The sequence below is a fragment of the Pezoporus wallicus genome, unplaced genomic scaffold, assembly GCF_028554395.1.
Source record: "Pezoporus wallicus isolate ANWC-B61680 ecotype Strahan unplaced genomic scaffold, APGP_CSIRO_Pwel_v1 contig_4055, whole genome shotgun sequence".
Taxonomy (NCBI): domain Eukaryota; kingdom Metazoa; phylum Chordata; class Aves; order Psittaciformes; family Psittacidae; genus Pezoporus; species Pezoporus wallicus.
In genome coordinates, this window is record NW_026642952.1 from 73,128 (window position 1) to 91,746 (window position 18,619).

The 18,619-nt window shown below is 38.9% G+C and overlaps 1 protein-coding gene across 7 annotated transcripts in view; it reads right to left on the bottom strand.

Annotated features, from left to right (window-relative positions):
* Window positions 1–400: 400 nt before the first annotated feature.
* Window positions 401–18,619, bottom strand: part of CSNK1G3 (casein kinase 1 gamma 3) — a 60,262-nt gene continuing 42,043 nt past the window's right edge. For 3 of the 7 annotated variants that reach the window (XM_057433299.1, XM_057433295.1, XM_057433300.1), the window contains 3 exons: window positions 13,368–13,474; window positions 12,980–13,003; window positions 401–1,483 (listed from right to left, as the gene is read on the bottom strand). In XM_057433299.1, the coding sequence (XP_057289282.1) occupies window positions 1,429–1,483; window positions 12,980–13,003; window positions 13,368–13,474 (186 nt within the window). In that variant the 3' untranslated portion in view covers window positions 401–1,428. Of the gene's footprint in view, window positions 1,484–4,607; window positions 5,143–12,979; window positions 13,004–13,367; window positions 13,475–18,619 lie in introns of those variants that run through there. The other 4 variants (XM_057433297.1, XM_057433294.1, XM_057433298.1 and 1 more) reach the window with 3 other exon arrangements.

An 18,619-nucleotide genomic window follows, 5' to 3' on the forward strand; every position in this document is an offset into this window, starting at 1 on the left:
AGTTGTATTCTCTTCTCTTGTTATTCCCCTTATAATTATTATTATTACTGGTGGTAGCAGCAGTGGTTTTGTGTTATACCTTAGTTACTGGACTGTTCTTATCTCAACCTGTGGGAGTTACGTTCTTTGCATTCTCCTCCCCATCCCTCTGGGAGCGGGGTGAGGAAGAAAGGGGAGGAGCGAGCGAGCGGCTGTGTGGTTCTGAATTACCATCTGGGCTTAAACTACCACAAACTGGCAGCTAAACAAAAGTACACTTCTGTCATTATGGCTTTAGAAGAAGCACATATTTTCTGAAGAAGAAAATACAGAATGAGCTGCCTTGTCTACAGAACTGCTGCTTTCATACTGCAAGTTCTTCACTGGACAGTGGGGAAGGATCTGACACGTCTTCCATCCTACTATAGTAGTTACACTACCCTGAAAGACAAGAAGTTTCCAGGAAAAAAAATCTTGTGAAATTTTTGGTGCTATAGGCCAGTACTCAGAGGAAAAAAAATCAAATTCACTTCCATTGCCTTTGTTTTCTAAATTATAGAATAATTTTCAAACAGATGTCTAACATTACATGGCACATCCATATTTTAAAGATGTTGTCAATCATCAATTACCTTAGTGAACGAATAGGCTTTAATACTGATTCTACTTAAACCAGATTCATCTTTCTTCTGTTAGAATTCCTCTGTAGATTTCTTATCAAGGTACTTCAATTCTGCTATTATTACTGGAAGAACAACTTAAATTATACAAACGTGTATTCTTTATATAAAAACTCCTGTTATTTGAACTTTTCTGCAATACTATTGTAGGCATAATGGCAGCAAGTTTTCAAACCCAGAGACATACTTTCTTTTCATTAGTTTCAATAGTATTTAGACAACTATCACCAGTTAAATCAGCCTCCTCAGTATCTTTAGACAGTGACTTTACCATGATATCACAGAGAGGGTTTAATGCAGATACAAACTGATTACACAGTACTGGATAACTGGGACAAAAAGAAATCAATGCAGGTGTCAGAAAAGTAATCTTGAGTTTGTAGCAGCATAACAAAAGCAAGTAACAGATCTATGACACCTGCCTTCAGATAAGACATTGCTAGTACTTCCTAAGACAGGATAAATACTTTTCCAGTTTAGTTTTGCTGAAGATACTGTTCATTTGTACCATTTCATTGGTCCATTTATTTATGGTCAAAGAAGCATTCATACTTGACAAAACCTTAAAGCTTTCAGAAAACATGAATTAAAGAAACAAAAGATGGATGCAGGAGAACCAAATCAAAGCACATAGGCATGACATTGTTTCTAAGTGAGGCCTTGGAAAACATGTGGTCATTACAAAGGTTTGGTGGGATCTTTTTGTTTTTAACATCACAAGACAGCAGTTGAACAAATAAACCATTTCCCATGTTCTGCCTGATTCTAGTCATTTGTGGCGCTGAATGGCTTTCCTTTTCCTCCGCTTGAAAAAACAGCAGCACCTGCAGATGTGACATGAATTACATATGACATAAAAAGAAATCACAAAACTAAACTGTTTATTTGCTTCAGTTGAAGTATGTGGTTCAGGTATAGCCAGCAGAAGGAACACATTAAGCTCTATTGTATGAGATTGATTTATTACTGAAAGACACTGAAGTGTAAATATTTTTTGACACATTTCACCTTTACTTGAAAAAAGTATCGCATAAAAAAAGCTATAATAGAAATTAAGTTTAGACAATTGTGTGAGGGTATCAAAAGCATGAGCATTATAGTCTGACTTAAAATTTTGAGAATAAGGAATCTTCTATTACCTCAGTACTCTTTCACATTAACTGGTAATACACCAAACTGAAGCCTGAGCTTCAGGTTGTATCACCTGAACCACAGTTCTAACCAAGTGCACTTCTAACACTACTGTTGCTAATACAAGAAAACAATTTCACCTTCCTTTATCAGCCAAAACTTGGGAAAACTTTCCTGAAGGTTATTCCCCAAAATAACTTAAAAGAAAATGTTCATAACAATATAATTAATGTTCTGACTCGGTGCTGTGATGATGCTACTGCAGTGAAAAATAGCACCTTTAAGTTGACATTATTTCTACTGCTTTATTGCATACCACATGAATGAAACTAAACTTGGCAAACTGCAAATTTCACTTAGTAAATAAAGGCAATCTGAAAGTAACTGAAAAAACAAAACAGAAGAAAACAAACTCACACCACTATAAAAAGAAAAAGAATTAGCTGGAGTTAGATAATACAGAGGATGATTGCAGAAGTCCAGAAAGTGTTTTTGAAAACAAAGAGGAAAACAATAAATGCACAAAGAAAACTATTTCATTTACATGTAATTTTAGCCTTACAGAAGCACAGAATGGATTGAGCTGAAAGGGACCTTAAAGATTATGTAGTTCCAACCCCTCTGCCATGGGCAGGGATGCTGACTTACAGTCACCAGTCAGCACAGTTCCCACAGGAAAATACCTAAGCCTTTGGAGCAATATAACAGGGAATGAGACCTTAACTATTTCCCTTATTGCAGTGATTTGAACAAATACACTGCTTTAGACCAGACAGATTTTTGCTATTTTTAATCTGCTATGAAATAATTTAGAAGTTACTGTGCAGCAACGGCCTCACAATTAGCTGGCCAGCTACACATCACTCGGTCATAGAATCATAGAATGGTTAAGGTTGGAAAGGACCTTAAGATCATCTAGTTTCAACCCGCCTGCCACGTGCAGGGTTGCCTCACACTAGACCATGCTGCCCAAGACTCCATACAACACAACTCCTTGAACACTGCCAGGGATAGAGTTCCTTGGGCAACCAGTTCCACTGCCTCACAAACTTCACAGTAAAGAACTTCCTCCTTATATCTAACCTGAACTTCGCCTATTTAACTTTGAACCCACACACCTGTGTTCTGTTGCTACAGTCCCTGATGAAGAGTCCCTCTTCAGCACCCTTTTAAGCCCCTTTCAGATACTGGAAGGCTGCTCTTGAGTTCTCCAAGCAGCCTTCTCTTCTCCAAGCTGAACAGCCCTGAACTTCTCAGCCTGTTCTCATGCGGGAGCTGCTCCAGACCCCTGATCATCCTCATGGCCCTCCTCTAGACTTACTCCCAACAGCTCCATGTCTTTCTTATGCTGAGGACACCAGAACTGCATGCAGTACTCCAAGTGGGGTCTCACAAGAGTAGGGCAGAGGGGCAGGATTGCCTCCTTTGACCTGCTGGTCACACTCCTTTTGGTGCAGCCCAGGATACGGTTGACTTTCTGGGCTGAGAGCACACACTGAAGTTGGCTTGTGTTCAGTTTATCATCTACCAACACTCCCACGTCCTCTGCAGGGCTGCTCTGAATCTCTCCTCTGACCAACCTATGGCTGTGACTGGGATTGCCGTGACTCAGGTGAAGAACCTCTCACTTGGTTTGGCTGAACTTCATGAGGTTGCCACTGGCCCACCTCTCAAGCGTGTCAAAGTCCCTCTTGATCCCATCCCTTCCCTCCAGCATATCAACCGTGCCACACACCTTGGTGTCATCAGGAAACTTGCTGAGGCTGCATCAATCACACTGTCCATGTCACCAACAAAGGTGTTGAACAAGATCAGTCCCAACACTGACCCCTGATGAGCACCACACTCTCCGGTTGGACATTGAGCCGTTGACCACAACTCTTTGTGTGCGGCCATCCAGCCAGTTCTTTATCCACCAAGTGGTTCATCTATCAAATTGATGTCTCTCCAGTTTAGAGAGAAGGATGTCATGTGGGACAGTGTCAAATGTTTTGCACAACTCCAGGTAGATAGTGTCAACTGCTCTGCCCTTGTCCATCATTTCTGTAGTCCCATCATAGTAAGGCCACCAAATTGATCAGATAAGATTTGCCCTCTGTGAAGCCATGTTGGCTATTATCAACCACTTCATTGTTTTTCATGTGCCCTACTTAGCATGCTTTCCAGGAGAATTGGATCCAAGATTTTGCCTAGTAAAGAGGTAAGACTGACTGGTTTGTGGTTTCATGAGTCTTCCATTTTCTCCTTCTTGAAAATGGAGTTATTTTTCCCATTTTCTAGTCATCAGGAATTTCACTGACTGCCATGATTTTGCAAATATGATGGACAGTGATTTAGCAACTTCGTTTGCCAGCTCCTTCAGGACCCACGGATGGATTTCATCAGGTCCCATGGACTTGTGCACATTCAGGTTGCAAAGATGATCTTGAACCTGATTCTCTCCTACCACATGCTCTTAAGTCTTTATTGTCCCAGCCCCTACAGCTGCCTTCCAATACTTGAGCGTCGTGGTCAGAGCATTTGCCAGTGAAGACTGAGGCAAAGAAATCATTGAGAAGCTCAGCTTTCTCCAAATCCAGTGTAGCCAGCTCTCCTGGTAGCTTTCAGAGAGAGCCCACATTATCTCTAGTCTGTCTTTTGTCTGTTACGTACTTATAGAAGCCTTTCCTGTTATCTTTGACATCCCTTGCCAGACTTAACTCTGACTGGGCCTTAGCTTTCGTGACCTGGTCCCTAGGTTCCTGGACAATGTCCCTGTATTCTTCTCAGGCTGCTCGTCTTCCTTTCCACCTTCTATAATCTTCTTTTTAACTTCTAATTTTTCTCATCAGCTCCTTATCCAACCATGGAAGCTTCATGGCCTTCTTGCCCCATTTACTTCTTCTTATGCAACACCCAGCTCCTGACCACCACCTTTAAAAACAGAAATTCCACTTGGGAAAGTATTCACAATTTTCAATCAAAAGTGGACATGCAAGCTGTCTACCTTAGGTTGCCCATTGGAGTTCTGTAGTTTGGTTACCGAATTCTCACTTGCAGGCGCTATACACTCAAGTTTGTTAAATCATGAATAACCTATCTATGAGTCCTTAAGTTCACCAGGCATTTTATGTTGCTAAAATTCAAAAGTAATCCTGTTGATTTAGTTTGGAATATGGCAAATGGGGAAAGCATTTGAAAATGAGGGACAATAAGGGTCTGAAAATAAAGTTCTACGAGGGATGAGAACAACATCCAAAGTAAGGGGACACAGAAGTTACCTTCTCAAAATCTCCAAGGCACCCTGTTGCTCAGTCACTGAAAAAGTAGCAGTGGACAGAAGCAGACCAGAGCTGCTCCGAGAATTACATAACTTTCAGTAGGAAAAAAACTTTCAGTAGGGAAAAAAAAAAATTGGTTATTGGTGGAAAGAAAGCCCAAAATTAAAATTCAGTAAGGGGAAACTACATAGATACATATTTTTTTTTACAGCTAGCAGAAATACACCATATTAACTTTAAAGTACTTCTAAGACAGTCATAACTGTTTTTCAAGACCACCAATTGCAACTGAAATATCACCCTACTAAGCCTTTTTCCTAGCTTCTATCTACAGACACTATCACTTAAGCTTTGAATTTATATGCACATGCATGGAGTCCAAATTAGTTTAATCCACCTTTCAACCCAATCTTTTCCAAAGTATTTTGTGTATGTATACATAACAAACATTTTTATATATATATATATATATATATATATATACACATAAAAAAAGGAAGTACAGTACCCCCTCCCTTTCAATGTGAGTTATCCTGTGATCTTGTAAAGAGGAAATCCTGCCTTGGACTGTGATGCTAAATCCATTTTCTACCTATTTCAGATTAGCAAGCCTTAAAGAAAGCTTACAGAAAATTTTTGTCTTGATTCATAATTTTACTATATACAGAACACAGGTTACAAATAACTGCAGGGAGATGTAAGTGTGCAGACAGTTAATTTATATTCTAGAAAAACAATCCAGAATTTTAACTCTTCTCTGTTTAACTGTATTTTGCTTATATGGAACATGTCTCAAAGAATAGCAGATCACGCTTTTTAAATGTTCAGGACTGAGTGGATCTGCTGGGTAATTTAAGGACATTTTAGGTTTTCTTGCTTTCCTACCCAGAAAATTTTGATCCACCCCTGCTGCAAATCTGATACTCTCCCTTATTATTCTCCATAGCCAGTTTAGTTTGCTACTTCTCTGTCAACCAGAGAAGAAGGGCATCATGCAATGGAGAATTCAAGAGATCTATCTTTAAACAACATAAAGCACTGTTTTTTTTTATCTCCTGGTCTTCTGGTGTTTGCATAATACTATACTTTCTGTTAAGAGTTGTATCACCTTATTGGTTAGTTGTTTTTTTTGTGGGTTGGGTTTTTTTGTTTTGGTTTTGTGGTTTCTTGCTTGTTTGTTTTTTTTTTCACTTGTTTATGTGGTTTGTTTGGTTGGTTTTGTGTAACAACTACTCAACTGTACTCTAGTTCAGGGAATTTCACTAAATGCTGAAGACTGTATTTGGTGTGAGAAAATAAATCCCTTCTTAATATATATTATAGCTAAAAATTGTTAAAAGAATGCAAATTCCATAGAGCACTGCAAACCACACGACTGGCTTGGAAACTTACTGAAATGTGAAAACCTAGAAATGCTAGACCTGTCAAACCATCCAAGGCCAAATAAATGTCACTTTAAAATATATACACATTAACACGGGAGTAAGACAGATCAGACTACAGTGCCTGGTAATAAATTTTATGGAAGAGACGTAACCCTCATACTAGAGATCCATATGCATAATCTCTTGAAGAATATAATTTATAATAGAAACGCAGACATGTTCCCAAAAATAGTGTCACTAGAAGGAGTGTCATTATCACTTTCAACACTCATTACACTGCTTGAAACCATACTTAAGACTACAGATAGAGGCATTATTAATGAGTATTAAAGCACAAATTTATCATATTATTCAATATGCATTCCAAATGCATAACAGATTTGATTTGAAAATTTCTGTTTCTAGGAAATGCTCTTTTATTTCTCTTTAAACAAAGTATTTAATGACCACTCACCTCTTCCTCTATATAATATAAAACATATCAGGAAGTATAATATCAATTAATAAAACTCAAAAAACATCTTTTCTGGTAGAATCTAAAGTGACTTTTCAGATATTAGCTAAGGTAGCAATCTCAGTATTATGGTTACGAACATTTCTTGTCCTACTACATTATCATGCCTTTTTTCTGTTAAATACCCTTCGCTCTACCACTTGAGCAGACCCTTGGCACAAGAGGCTAAATCAGCTTCAGTTCTCATTTGTGTTTAGATAGCTGTGTTTTCATATTTGTCTCCTAAATGGGGCAGCAATTTAAACACCTATCAATAATCACAGAATCACAGAATCATAGAATAGTTAGCGTTGGAAAGGACCTTAAGATCATCTAGTTCCAACCCCTCTGCCACAGGTAGGGATACCTCACATTAAACCATCTCTCCCAAGGCTTCGTCCAACCTGGCCTTGAACACTGCCAGGGATGTAGCATTCACAGCCTCCCTGGGCAACCCATTCCAGTGCCTCACCACCCTAACAGGAAAGAATTTCTTCCTTATATCCAATCTCAACTTCCCCTGTTTAAGTTTTAACCCGTTACCCCTTGTCCTGTCACTACAGTCCCTAATGAAAAGTCCCTCTCCAGCATTCATATAGGTCCCCTTCAGATACTGGAAGGCTGCTATGAGGTCTCCACGCAGCCTTCTCTTCCCCAGGCTGAACAGCCCCAACTTTCTCAGCCTGCCTTCATATGGGAGGTGCTCCAGTCCCCTGATCATCCTCATGGCCCTTCTCTGGACTTGTTCCAACAGTTCCATGTCCTTTTTATGTTGAGGACACCAGAACTGCACACAATACTCCAGGTGAGGTCTCACAAGAGCAGAGTAGAGGGGCAGGATCACATCCTTTGACCTGCTGGTCACGCTCCTTTTGGTGCAGCCCAGGATACAGTTGGCTTTCTGGGCTGCAAGCACACACTGCCGGTTCATGCTCATTTTCTCATCGACCAGCACACCCAAGTCCTTCTCTGCAGGGCTGCTCTGAATCTCTTCTTTGCCCAACCTGTAGCTGTGCCTGGGATTGCTCTGACTCAGGTGTAGGACCTTGCATTTGCCATGGTTAAACTTCATAAGGTTGGCGTCAGCCCACCTCACAAGTGTGTCAAGGTCCCTCTGGATGGCATTCCTTCCCCCCAGCGTATCAACCGAACCACACAGCTTGGTGTCATCGGCAAACTTGCTGAGGGCGCATCAATCCCACTGTCCATGTCAGTGACAAAGATGTTGAACAAGACCGGTCCCAACACTGATCCCTGAGGGACACCACTCGTTACTGGTCTCCAGCTGGACATTGAGCCATTGACCACAACTCTTTGTGTGCGGCCATCCAGCCAGTTCTTTATCCACTGAGTGGTCCATCCATCAAACTGATGTCTCTCCAATTTAGAGACAAGGATGTCATGTGGGACAGTGTCGAACGCTTTGCACAAGTCCAGTTAGATGACGTCAGCTGCTCTACCCCTGTCCATCAGTTCCATAGCCCCATCATAGAAGGCCACCAAATTGGTTCAGGCAGGATTTCCCCTTAGTGAAGCCATGCTGGCTGTCACCAAGCACCTTGCTGTTTTTCACATGCCTTAGCATGCCTTCCAGGAGAATCTGCTCCAAGATTTTTCCGGGCACAGAGGTGAGACTGACTGGTCTGTAATTCCCCGGGTCATCCATTTTCTCCTCCATGAAAATGGGGGTTATATTTCCCTTTTTCCAGTCATCAGGAACCTCACTGACTGCCATGATTTTGCAAATATGACGGACAGTGATTTAGCAACTTCATTCGCCAGCTCCTTCAGGACCCGCAGATGGATTTCATCAGGTCCCATGGACTTGTGCACGTTCAGATTTTTAAGATGGTCTCAAACCAGATCCTCTCCTACAGTGGGCACAAGGTCTTCATTCTCACAGTCCCTGCGTCTGCCTTCCAAGACTTGGGTGGTGAAGACAGAGCCTTTGCCAGAGAAGTCCGAGGCAAAGAAGCCACTGAGAACCTCAGCCTTCTTCAATTCCTGTGTAGCTAGTTCTCCTGGTAGCTTCCGGAGGGGGCCTACGTTGTCTCTAGTTTTTTGTTTGCTACGTACCTGTAGAATCCCTTCCTGTTATCCTTAACATCCGTAGCCAAGTTTAATGCTAACTGGGCCTTAGCTTTCCTAACCTGGTCCCTAGCTTCCCAGACAACATCCCTGTACTCTTCCCAGGCTGCCTGCCCTTGCTTTCACCTTTTATAAGCCCCTTTTTTCATTTGAATTTTCCTCAGCAGCTCCTTATCCATCCAAGGAGGTCTCCTGGCCCTTCTGCTGCACTTCATTCTAGTTGAGATGCATCACTCCTGAGGTTGTAGCAGATAATCCTTGAATATCAACCAAGAGTCTTGGGCCCCCTGCCCTCTAGGGCTATATCCCATGGAACCTTCCTAAGCAGGTTCCTGAAGAGGCCAAAGCCTGCTCTTTTGAAGTCCAGGGCAGTGAGCTTGCTGCACGCTCTTCTCACTGTCCTGAGGATCTCGAATTCGACCATCTCATGATCGCTGCATCCAAGCCTGCCCTGGAGCGTCACATTTCCAACGAGCCCTTCCCTGTTGGTGAGCACGAGGTCAAGCATGGCACCTCTCCTTGTCGGCCCCTCTATTAATTACAGAAGGAAGTTGTCTTCCACACAATCGAGGAACCTCCTGGATTACTTGTGCCAGGCCGTACTGTTGTTCCAACAGATGTCAGGGTGGTTGAAGTCCCCCACGAGAACAAGAGCCTGTGAGCGTGAGGCTTTTCCTATCTCTCTGTAGAGTGCTTCATCTACAGGTTCTCCTTGATCAGGCAGTCTGTAACAGATCCCCACAGTAATGTCTCCCATAGCTGTTCTCCCTTTAACCCTGACCCAAAAACTCTGTTAACGGATCACCTGTCCCCAGACAGAGTTCCATACACTCCAGCCTATCCCTAACATAAAGGGCAACTCCCCCTCCCCGCCTGCCAGGCCTGTCTTTTCTAAAGAGCCTGTAATCTTCCATTCCAACACTCCAGTCACAGGAGCCATCCCGCCATGTTTCTGCGATGCCTATTATACCATACCCCCGTAGATGTGCACACATCTCTGATTCCTCTTGTTTGTTCCCCATGCTATGGGCATTTGTATAGAGGCATCTGAGCCGAGCTCCAAATGAAGCCTGAAGGCTGGAGTGGCTGGAATATCTCTGCATTGCTCCAAGAGTTTATTATAGGTGCCGGCAACTCACTGGGTTTGTTGTGATGGAATGATGCCCCCCTCCCCCAACACATCTAGTTTAGAGCCTCCTTGACCAGTCTGGCAAGCCTCCTACCAAAACTGCTCTTCCCCCCTGTAGATATGGCCTACAAACTTGGGTCCCATGTCCAAGATGCCCAAACTTTAATCTTTCAGTAAAGTGAGAAAAAGAATGCAAAATGCAAAAAGGACAGATCAAACCATCTTTTCCTGTTTGACCATTTCTGTCATCCCATGGGAGGGCCTTTTGTTTATCCAAATCACACATGCTTCATAGAAGCAACTGGTCTGATGGCTAGCAAAGAGTTAAGGAAGAAGGCTAACTGATCAGTGATAACTGGAAGACCATCTGTTCAGTATCAGTATCAGTTCAGAACAGTGATCAGGTTAGTCTTTTCCCTATTTTACAACTCTAGTTGTTACACTCAGTAGTAACTGAAATAGGGATGAAAGCTACTTTTGACAAAAACAACACAAAAAAAAAACCCCACCCAAAAAACAAACACACACACACAAAAAAACTCCCACAGCTCACTGAAAAACCCAATGCCCAACCCCCACTGTTAAGTCATGCTTGCTACTTATACACAGCAACAGCAAAGATGCATGAAGCATAAGATTTAGAATATATGCTGCATGTGAGTGCTTAAATACACATCAAACAATGGAAGTGTTGGGTGAATGTCCCAAAACAATAAAATGCTTACTGAAAAAAAATCCTTATCCTTTCTGATTTACAGCATCCCACTGAAATTGTAACATAAGATCTAATATTCAGCTAAACAATATTTGTTTTCATAGTTAAAAGTCACACAACAGGGCACCATTTCTTCAGACTTTTAAATGAAGACATAGCCACGCTAAGCTTCTAAAACTATGAAAACATCTAGAGCAAAAAATGAAATGTTTCTAAAAAACATCCATGCTCGTCTCCTCTAATTATGAGGAAATGTTACAAATCAGGTATCAGCTAGAGATGGTAGTTTTGTTAATATTTTCAGATGGAGAAAAGATTATGGAAGAGGCACAAAGTGAGAGGCTTTTGATACAACAGCTTCTTAAAACAGAAATGTCTATATCACAGACATAAAAAATACTGATACTTGAATTTCCTCATAATCTTCAGCAGCGTAAGATCTACAAATAGATGTTAAAATGTCTCACAATACTTTTTGATATCAAGCTTCTAACTATAATATTAAAATGTAAAATTACTTAAACCTTCTAAAGTACTATTACTGATAAAAAGATGCATACCTATACACTGATGTCTGACAGCAATGCTGGGTGTGTGTATTTCTTTAATTACTGCCAAAATATAAAAACTAATCTAACCACACAAAAACTAAACCAAAATAGTGAATGAGGAAATTGCAGTTTACATAGACACCACTGGAAAATTCATCTGTGTGTTTCATATTGAAAAAGATTAAAGAGTAGGATACTGAAACTAGGTATTTGTCTGTAACAAAACCTGTAAAGACTATGCTATAAAGGATAGCATATTTGTCTATCAGTTATTCCTATCAGAGGAAATGAGCTTCTATGCTTTTAAAGCAGCTGCAGCACCTTGGCTTCTGAGAATTCTCTTACTTTCTGTGGATAACTAAGTATAAATTTAGATTGTGGTAAGCAGTACTCAAAACTTTAGAAATTCAATCTTTTCCTGTGTGTACATAAACTGGACAAAAGGAAGGTTATCACAGCATTTATCCAAAGGGAAGGGGATTGCTCTATGTGCAGTCCATCAACATCCTTGCTTTTTGGGGTCTTTTTTTGCTTTAAATATATATATATAATATATAAATAAGAAAAGTGAATTCCTGCCATAATAATAATAATACAGTACTCTGAAGATGGCAGGTACAGAAGTGGTCTTACCAGTGCTCACAGAAACCTAGTGCACAAGTGTGGCACAAGAGACACCTCCATTCACAGTTTTTAACTACACATGCACATAAATCTTATATACAAAAACCAGAATCTGCAGAACAATAACTTCAAGAAAAAAATTTACTTTGAGATATTTCACTTTATCTAAAACTTGGGAAAATAGCTCCTACAAAATTTATTGCTATTAATGAATGGTTACTGGGTTGATATGCTAGTGATTTATCTCTCATACTTGAGTGCCTCTATTTCATGATAAACTAGATCCATACCTTTGTAAAATCCTATTTCAAGCTATATTATAGAAAAAAACATCTTGAAAGTTATACTGCCTTTAACTATGAAGAATATTTTGCAAGTCTGACTTTAGCACTCAAACATATATGCGTAAGTTGTTCATCCCATGTTAACAGACCTTAATATTTTCCCATTTTCATTACACTGTGACTTTAAGGAAACCTGAAGTTACGTTTTAGTAATTTGCTAGCAGGTTGTCAAAGACTAATACTCTGGTAAATACTATGCTTCAGAGACAATGGGCAAATTTCAAGTATTTTCTAGCATTTGTTACTTGCTTATAAAAATGAGTTATTATCTAGATGTTAAAATACTAGTTGAATGCTACAACATCTGGAAAGAATGTTTTTCACTCTAAAACAGGACAGCAAGTAGGAAAATATTCTACTACTCACTTAAGAGTATTAAATAAAGTACACTACAGACTACACAACTTAAAAGCAAGGAAGATTTGAAGCAGGCAAAACAGCTCCCGAAGGTGTAACTGTAAAAATAGTTTTTTAATAAAACTTATTATGTGATTTTCAAGTGGATTTGTTATTTTAAAGATTTCTGACATCAGCTGTAAACCAACTAACAAAAACAAAGCCCCTAGGGCTACTTTTGCCTGCATGTGCTGTAGAACTCACCACATGTTCAACACTTTCTGGCAGCTATACAGAAAGAGTGTAAGAGGAAAACAAGAGAATCAGAAGGAACACAGAGGTAGAATTTTACATCTTTCATACGTAATTTGATAGTCAGAAAACTATCTTAAAATAATTATTTCAAAATTAATTGAAACATCAAAAACACATGCACTTCTCTAGTGTAGAGATGTGTTACTGAGGGCTTAGCCTAAAAAGCACAAGTCAGAAAAAATCTATTATTTAAGTATTTAAAGCCAAAATTGAGTATAGCACTATAGTTTTGCCACCCACCAGTGGTATTTTTTAAATATCTTTTAATTACTATACAATAAAAATTTTGATTCAGCTGAGCACACAAGATCCTAAGAAAATAAAAAGATGGACATACTTAGTTTCATCCAGTACTTCTACTTCTGCAGGAGCTGTGATGGGTGCATTTGAATGGCCTGCAGTTGGGTCATCTGTGTTCAGTTCTCCATTTGTTGAGCTTACTACCTGAAATCACAAGAAATACTTGAAATTATGCTAATGCCATAGATACATCTTCAAAAAAATGGTCATTTTTGTTTATTCCATAATTCTTTTTATTCCAGTAACAGTATCTTTTCCACGTTCTATTCCTGCATCCCTGCACTCCTTTCATTCTTCTTTCGTATCTACCAGCGGAACTGACAACTACATGGCAGACTCAAAGTGAAAGAACTAAGCAAAGCAATTCTGTTATCAGGTTTGCTCATCTCCCTCATGTCTCTTCAGAGCCTTAAGGGAAGGTGCAAGCCTCTTTCCTGGTATCAGTTCAGTCAGTCTTGTCTTACCCTATCTCTGCTTCTTTAGTAAAATAACCTACAATGCCAGAAGTTAATTCCCTGTGACATCAGTAAACTATTTTGCAATTTGACCAAAAAGTGCATTTGGTAATAGACTGATAATGCACGGTAAACGAAGCAGTGAGAACACTTGTACACACCTGAACTTGGTGCACACAGGTTTAAATTAGACCAACCATTACACTTCTCTCTCTCTAACTACATGCCATTCATCTCAAAACTTATCATGACACAGGTGGAAAGATATGGGAATGTAACAAAACTGAATCAGAGTAAGTCACCTGGAAGAGTGTTTGCACTGAAGGTATGGTACACCAAATTCTGTAGCCAGGATGTACCATAAACAAGGTACAAACAAAATGCATCATAGTGGATCTACATTAAAAGCTGTAACTTTGGAAAAGAAGAGAGAATACCCAATACACAAAACTAATACTGCTTAAACAGAAACTTTTAATTTCATTTCTCTACTTATGACTTGAGTTGGACTGGATTTTCTCAGCAGCCTAATAAAAGATGGGAGGCATAATTAATCTCTTTAATAGATTCGTATACAGTTGTCGAGAAAAATGCGGATATTGAAGCTACATTTCTGCACCTAAAAATTTTGTTGACTAAAACTACATGAACATTTTTCAATGAAAAGTCACCAAATTTCACATAATTCAGTTTCTGAAGACTAATATTTCAAACTAAGTTTCAAATTAGAAGTGCTGCAATGCTGAAGATTAACTCAAGGTACCAAATTATATATAAATGGAAGATTAATCACTAAACTGAAAAATATGAAACAACTAAGCACTTTGATAACAGATCTTATAATGGTTTAAATTTAGTTTCTTCAAATTTAATCAGTTCTTTAAAACTTTAATTTGAAAAGCACACACATGAAGAAGCACATGCATCATCTTTCTTGCTATCCTTTAGGCATATGGCAAACAGAATACTAGCCCTGCTACCTAATAAGAAGACATATCAATTGTTGGAAAGGGTAGTTTCTTAAATATATGGTCCTTCAGAAGCCTGACAAGGGCCGCTTAAAAGACAACAGAGGCAAGCCTGAATACCAGTTCTCAAGATAGTAACAGTAAATCTAGCTAGTCCCATGTTTTGTTTTGGATTAGTATGTAAACTAATCTTTTATTTGCTATGCTGAAAAATAACTCCAAAAGTCTCTCATAAACCAAAATTTTGCTGGTTTTCATGCTTAAAATTACAATAAAAAATTGCAGTACTTTGAAAAAGACATAGATATAATCCTTTTTTTCATTACCCATCTCAGTCACTGAATTATCTACTCTTCAAATAATAAAGCTGGCCTTCAAGCCCAAGCAATTCTTTAGTGATACTACAGAATGCTGCATTTTACCTTCAAAAAGTTTCCAATTAAGACAAAAAAGAATAATAAAAAATAAAAAAATAGTTACACTAGAATTAACTTTTTTTAATTCACAAAAGCTTAGGGAAATTGATTTGTTTCATCTAATTCACAGCTATCTTGACTTCTTTAAGGAGAGATGTCTTGCAATTTGTATCAAATATCTAACCTTTCAAGCAGTTCCTAAGAACCTTTCAAGCCCTGTGGCACTGCACAGGGAACTCTTTAACCTGATCTTTTAATTTAACCTCCTTTTAAAGAATTTCCAAATGGGAAAACAGAAAGAATAAGAGAAAGGAGACCAGCTAGCCAGTCATGAAAAAAAAAAAAAAAAAAAAAGAGAAAAGATTAGTACAGTCATTATGAGTGCATAAGCAGTTTGCAGTTCATGCAGAGAAGGAAACAGTTTGGTGTTGTGCAACTGACATTTTTGGGAACTGAGCCAAGTTTACAAGAAGACAGACACAGGAAGTAGCTGAATAAACTCCTGGTAGGTACAAACTACTTTCATTAATAAGGCTACACCAACCAGAAAAACGGGCTGGCATACTACACACATACCAACATTCAGTTCACTTCAATTTAAAATATCACAGTGAAGAATCATAGAATGGTTTGAGTTAGAAGGGACCTTAAAGATCATCTAGTTCACACCTTGCTGCTACAGGCAGGGACACCTTCCACTAGACTACGTTACTCCAAGCCCCGTCCAACCTGGCCTTGAACACTTCCAGGGATGGGACAGCACAGCTTCCTTGGGCAAGCTGTTGCAGTGACTCACTACCCTTATAGTTCTGAAGAATTTCTTCCTTATATCTTATCTAAATCTCCACTCTTTCAGTTTAAAATCATTCCCCCTTGTCCTGTCCCTATATGCCCTTCCTTGCAAAAAGTCCCTCTCTAGGTTTCTTGTGGACCCTGTTTCGGTACTGGAAGATCTCCGTTGAACTTTCTCTTCTCCAGGATGAACAAGCCCAGCTCTCTCAGCCCACCTTCACAGCAGAGGTGCTCCAGCCCACTGACCATTTTTTGGCCCAACTCTGGACTCACTCCAACAGGTTCGTATCACTAACATACTTTAACAACCTTCTAAAAAAGGATCTTAGAGACAACACCAGCAGTGGTATTGCAAATGACTAGTAGCAGAGACCTGAAAAACATTCTGTCACTTCCAAATTACCTGCCAGGTTTTTTTTTCTTCTTGCAGAAAAATGGATAATTCAATGGATCTCAAAGATGAGCACTGACTCACTAATGTTACAGAAAAAAAAAATACACTTGAATTTCATACTTTAGACTCAACCTTCCTTTGAACAATTATCTGTGGCACTTTTAGAACTTGTCTTCCTGGGGGCACTTAGGAATTCAGCTAAACTAGCCAGCTAATTGTCCGACTTAACAGCATGATTCAGTCAGAACCACTACAACAAAGGGGTATTTGACAACAGTCAAGGGCTCAAACTTCAAAACAAAATTGAAGATACTATGTGGTTTTGTAAGTGCCTTTAATGAGAAGCATGACAGCTCCACAATTAAGATGTCTTGAAAATAGACTTAATCTTCAAAGACAGACCAAGTGGCTGCACTTCTGAAAACTGCACTTTTTACATGGCAACTGCTTAGTCTCAGGTGATCTAAGGGATCTGATCTCAGAACACCCACATTCTTTGAGAATGAAAGGAGGAACATTATATTAACATAAAGGAATAGTACTGGTATTTCCTAGAAAATATTTTTCTACTCCCAAAGAGTGTTTAACATCTATTACAATGGAATAAATTCTCCTGCAACTGTTACATTCTACCTGAGAAAAAATAAAAGGTTTCTTAAGTGCTCCAACTGCCAAAAGAGCAATATGTTATAAATTTTGGAAGTTCCAGTAATTGGAATTTAACAAGTTAAATATCTATTTTTCTAACCTAAAAATTAAAAAAAAATAAGCAATTTAATAATTTTGGAAGACACAATTTTGAATTTAGTTTTGATTCAATTAATACACTTCTCAAAAGATAAATTACTACTTTTAAAACTAATGTTATTGAGGGAGCAAATGCACTTCAAGTTAAATATCCAGGTAAAGTTTTAGAAAAGCTCCTTAAGGCAAGAACAGAACAATTTTTAAATTTTTCCTGATACACAGTGATTAATTATTATCTGATAATTTTCTTATATGACAGCAGTTTCTAAAGCAGCAAAGTTTAGAAACTGTAAAGTTTGAATTGGGTTTCAAAGAATTTAAAAGATACGGAATTATCACACTGATGAGACTACAGCACTGTTTTCTTTACCCCTGGATTTCTCGTTCTTTCTTCAAGCATTGTCAATTTTTATCCAAAGTAAAACTTCATGAGAAACATATGTAACTTAGGATTGTCAGAATCAACAATGCAGCAGACAAAGAAAGTATTTTTTTCCTGTCCTGGTTTCTTCTGCGATAGAGTTAATTCTGTTCCTAGTAACCAGCACAATTCTTGTTTTGTCTTCAGTCTGAGAGCAATGCCAGTAACACACTGAAGTTTCAGGTGTTTCTCAGTAGCACCTACCCTGATCAAGGACTTTTCAGTCTCATGCTCTCCCAGTGAGGAGGGGCACAAGAAGCCGGGAGGAAGCAGAGACAGGGCACCTGACCAAAACTAGCTAAAGGGGTATTCCATAACACAGCACATAATGCATTGTGCATCACTGCTGTTTATTGTTTTTTTTTCTCCCTTTTCTGTTTTAGTTTTATATTCCTTTCCTTGTTATTTCCCCTATCATTATTAGTATTACATTGCACTTTATTTCTATTATTAAGCTGTTCTTACCTCAACCATGGGTTTTACATTCCTTGGATTCTCCTCCCCATCCTACCCAAGAAGGGAGGAAGGCAGTGTGAGAGAGTGGCTGCACGGTACTTGGCTGCCAGGTGGTTAAACCATGACATTTTCCCAGATAACACTTTACAAAGCTAAATAATTTTAATTTTGGAGTGAAACCCCAAAACTTCATATAGACTTCACAGCTAGCATTTTGAATTCTTCTATAAAAAACTTCTATTTCTTGAAATATTATTCCAACCATCTTACCCCTAAATATATTCAAAGAACAAGACACCAAATAATAAAATTATGAGCAAACCAGGAAAAAAAGCTCTTTAAAGATGAAAAACACTAATAACAACGAAAAAAATTGTTGGTTTCTATTCATTTTCCATTGATAAGTGTTAAGTATTGCCCTGTGAAACATTCTTCTAGTCAACTATTGTTTGAACAAAAGTAGCAGAGTTTAAGCAAAAATCACTACTCAACACTTTGAGGTTTGCTTAAAGAGCAAAAATCATAACCACAAATGGTTTGTGTTGGAAGATCATGGAGTTCCAACACCCTGCAATAGCAGGGGTGGGGGAAGGCTGGACAACACTGGATTCAGTCAACAGTGGTTTAGTTGTTAATACAA